Genomic DNA, 4,717 nt, shown 5'->3' with positions numbered 1-4,717 from the left:
AAACTATTATGAGCTAGTGTCAGAATGGTCTCGAAATCAAAGTTTTCATTCTTCATGGAATCCCATGAAAACAAGAGTGACGATTGCCTGGGAATATGAACTACGGAGACTTTAGCCACGTGATTGTCTACAGCTGTTGCCATCCTGGCCAATAGCTGTAGAATACTGTATCAACGGTATTACACCATTGTTTGTATATGTGTGTACTATTTCCAAAGCAACAAAGGCCCATATTTGATGGCAGTGATGTGTAATACTTTTTTTTGTAAAACAGAATGTGTCATTAACCCATTCACAGCTACTGATCTCTCTCTCTCTCTCATATATAAATGGGGTCCGACAGTCGGGATCCCGACAGTCATTATCCCGACTGTCCGGACCCAGACAGCATGGCGAGCGCAGAAAAGCCCCTTGCAGGCTCGCTGTGCTCGCCACGCTGCGGGCACGCTGTGCTCGCCACGCTGCGGGCACGGTGGCTCGCTACGCGAGCCACCTATTCTATTCTCCCTCTATGGGGGTCGTGGACCCCCACGAGGGAAAATAGCCGACGGCCGTCGGGAACCCGGCTGTCTGTATTTTGACAGTCTGGATCCCGACATCGGGTGAATGCCCGACTGTCGGGACCCCGTCCGGCACCCATATAAATGGATCTGTTCCAACTATAGAGGCAAGTAACTAATAACTCCTTCTATATGCTTTAATGCAATAGCAGCAAGCTGGATTATACTAGACGTGAATAGATCCCTGCAGTCAGAACATAGAATATATGGCACCCTTAGACCCTAGAGTTTGTAGGTGTTCAAGTTAAAATACTGCTTATAGACAATGTCATTTACACAAAAATGGAATATAATTGGTACTCTCCTACTCTCCTCCTTTGTATATAGAAACCCATTCCTACCCTACATATTAACGGTATTCAATTACCTGCGATTAGTGATTGAGTGTAATTGCCTGGCTGGGGGCTATCCAATTAGCCTCAATAAATCGGCTCATTCTGGGGTTTATTAGGGGAAAATCCCCAGAACCTGTGTGACTAGTGTCCAAAACCTCTGTGAGACCTGTGTGTTTTCACAGTGAAATCCATTAATCGGATAGAACGAAAAACAGAAAAATTGGTGAAACATCAGAAGTATGTTTTATCTGCGGTAATCAGATACCCCCAATGTGTGAATTTATATGGAAACATTGAGAGTTCTGGGGAAATATCTGAAGAACTTGGCACCGAGAAGGCTTTTTAAGTCATATGTGTTAGTGTTCTGAATAATATGTGAAGATAAGTGAGGGCAAGTTGAAGTGGCGAGTGGCTATGAAGCAATGTTAAAGGTGCCCATACATGGTGTGATCATCGCACCCGTTATGGGCTGGATCGCATCACATGCGTTTTGCATGCGATGCAATGCGATCCACGGGCAGTACAAAAAGTATGTGCAGCACATACTTTTTGTACTGTGCTATCGCACTGTGTATGGGCAGCTTTACTCTGCAGGTGGATAGCAGTCTTGTACTCCAGGGCTGCATACAAATAACTAGCGGCTATAATTAGAAATCCCACTAATGTAGGAATATGGCTACCTATAAAGAATAACACTAATGAATATACATCAATAATAATGAGGGAAGATGGATTATTGATATAGACATGGAAGAGCGAGGCACAGCCTAGAATAGTATGCTAGCGTGGTTTCCCCGAAAACTGGCGCTACAGCTGGAAAAACATCAGCCCTGGGGTCTGTTGCTAAGCATTGGCTGATACAGTGGCAAGAACAGCCTGACTTCTAACAGCTGCGTACAATGCCGCTAGTATAAATGTATACAGTACCTCAATCCCCTGTACCCCCCTTACACCAACCTACCTTATGGTGTATTTTATATTACCTACCCTGTAAAATCAATTTACATTTAAATTAGAAAAAAATGCACATTTCTTAGAGGGTGTACTCTCTTTTTCACATGAAGAAATGTTATAATCAAATTAAATAATCAAGATACTATTGTGATTGCAATGCTTTAAGAGACTATAGCAAGGGTAGGCAACTGGCGGACCGCGGTCCACCTCCAGACCACAAAGGGCAAAAATGCAGACCGGCGAGATGTGGCCATTACGTCTCTCCTGGCGCCATTCACCTCCTGAAGCCTCTTCTGGCTAATGCATTGCGCGGGTGTGCCGGTGCACCGGTGATGCCACTGTGCACTTGCGCACTGCAAGTCTGAGAATCTCTGGCAGCCTGCCAGGAACACAAGCAGCAGAGGCAGGAACGGTGGCGGTGCAGAGAATACAGCGGCGGAGGTAGCGGGCAGAACACAGTAGTGGCGGCAGTGGGCAGAATACTGCTGTGTAAAGGTGAGTACACATGGGTGCAATTTCATGTAAAATCGCTAACAATATGGTCGCTGAGCGCTCCCGTGTGCACTGCCTAATGGTCGCTGGTCGCAGGAGCATGCTCCTGCGACCAGCGGCTTTCCCCGGCGATCGCTGTGCCGGGAGGTCAGCGTCGGGAAGATCAGCGTTGATCTCCCCAGCCCCATGCCGCTGCTCCCTCCCTCCTCCCATCAAAGTGACAGCAGCAGCGTCTGCTGCTGCTGCGCTCCCCCTCCGCCCCGTAGCAGTGTCTCCTTTTCATCGCTGATGAAAAGGAGACACTGAGCAATATGATTGCTGGGTATATATTGCTAGCAATATATCCCCAGCCAAGGGCGTAACTACCATAGGTGCAAGGGGTGCAGCTGCTATGGGGCCCAGAGCTGAAGGGGGCCCATCTTTGCTGTCTAGTAATATGTTTTACATATATTTATCACCATCAGTTGCTAAATAGGGGGCCCTAACAAACTTTTGCTATGGGGCCCAGGAATATATAGGTACGCCTCTGTCCCCAGCAATCATATTACCCCGTGTGTACACAGCATAAGTTTAAAATGTTTGGCTTTTTTTTTCCTTTTAATGTGGTTGCTGCTTGCTGTGGAGGGGGTGGAGAAGGGGGGGGGGGATGGATCTGTTCATATTAGTTTAATGGGATGGAGCTTTGTGGCCCTCACAGGAAATGAGGTTTTATGTAGCAGTTTAGTTTTTTTCATCAGAAGGTGACCCTTAATTACAATACAGATATTTGAATTTGTGGACCTCGATCAAAATAATTAGAACTATCCGGACTCCGTTAAAAATTACTTGCCTACCCCTGGACTATAGTGTCCGTCCATAGATTATAAACAGTGATTCCCACACTGGGCCAGATGTATCAAGTTTCAAAAAAGAATCAAATGGAGAGTGATAAACAACCAGCCAATCAGTTGCTAACTACCATGTTACAGATTGGGTTTGAAAAATGACAGGTAGGAGCTAATTGGCTGGTTGTTTATCACTCTGCACTTTTTAATTTTTTAAGCTTGATACATCTGGCCCACTGTGTGCTGCGGCGCCCTGGGGCTTCTCAGGGTACTTGCAGAGGTACCCTGGGTTGGTGGTCCAGGACTAATTTTTTATTATTTATGGTCAATGTAATAGGCAAAACCAGTGCTTGTGGCTTTCGTTCATAAAATATATGAACAAATAGAAGCATATCCTGTCCCTCACCGTATAAAAGCCTAAGGAAATCTAAACACACAATAAGAAACATTTGTCCTTGGGGCGCTGGGGAAATAATTCTAAAGCTCTAGGGTACTGTGATTTGAAATTGTTCGGGGAACCAACCACTAGTCTATAATGTACTTCCATACAACAGATAATAGTTTATATTAGCATTATCATACAATCAACAAAGAGGAGATAGCTCTATACAGTTATCTAGTGATGCAGAAGTAAGAAACACTAGCTGAAATGGTGAAACAATAGAAATAAGTCACATGGACAAACACACAGATCTGATCTGTCATTTCATTCACAATGACAGCAATCACAGCATAATGAATCACACATTAATCATAAACCAAATGTGTATCAGAAACTAATTTTTACCTTAATGTATTTAAATGACTGACATAAAGTAATGCTATGTACTTCTTCCCCACAGTCATCTAGTGACAGGTCTTACCTTATATATGGTACAAAAGGTACTACATGTCCTTCAAGCACTGCAAAGATGTAGGAGGCAATAAATGCTGCAGAGGACCAAATAACCAAGATGCATGGCAACAAAGTTGCACTTTCCGTGTCCCAGCAAACCATGGGGTCTTCTTCTGCTAGTGAGGCAACAGCAAAGCCCTAGGAGGAGGAAATGCCTGGCTATTTCTCCAGGGCTGTGTGTCAGAAAGTCACCATAAAGCATAAGTGTATTCCAAAGCAAAACGAAACTTACTCCTTCATGAATTTATAACACTATATCATCCTCCATGTGACCTATTTGTGTGCAGTTTCATAGTCCCCTCCGTAGGCTGCCTCCTCCCATACACTTCCCTTTTCTCAACAACTTCTATTTGTTTTACAGTTAGCTTTCACTATTCAACACAAATCTGAAACTTACAGATCATAACGCACACCTCCTCCGGTAATAAACTCACTCTTCCTCCTTGCAGTCAGACACACTGACCTTAGAACGCATGATGCACAGGGTTGGGATCATTTAGTTTACAGCATGATGGTCGACAGTCATTAGGTTGACACCATTAGGTCGACATGGTTCTAGGTCGAAAGGACATTAGTTCAACAGGACTTTAGTTCAACAATGTCTAGGTCGACAGTGAAAAGGTCGACATGGGGTTTTTCACTTTTTCTTACCTGAAT

General features: G+C 44.4%; 1 protein-coding gene across 3 annotated transcripts in view; it reads right to left on the bottom strand.

The window, feature by feature from the left end:
• DRAM1 (DNA damage regulated autophagy modulator 1) overlaps positions 1-4,391 on the bottom strand; it is a 61,775-nt gene extending 57,384 nt beyond the window's left edge. The window contains exon 1 of one of the 3 annotated variants that reach the window (XM_083182235.1): positions 4,293-4,391. In XM_083182235.1, coding sequence (XP_083038361.1) covers positions 4,293-4,300 — 8 coding nt within the window. In that variant the 5' untranslated portion in view covers positions 4,301-4,391. The other 2 variants (XM_083182236.1, XM_083182234.1) reach the window with 2 other exon arrangements.
• Between the last annotated feature and the right edge of the window lie 326 nt (positions 4,392-4,717).

The sequence above is a fragment of the Crinia signifera genome, chromosome 4, assembly GCF_055691185.1.
Source record: "Crinia signifera chromosome 4, ASM5569118v1, whole genome shotgun sequence".
Taxonomy (NCBI): Eukaryota; Metazoa; Chordata; class Amphibia; order Anura; family Myobatrachidae; genus Crinia; species Crinia signifera.
Note: the sequence above shows the minus strand (reverse complement) of the source record. Positions and strands in the feature narration are given on the sequence as shown.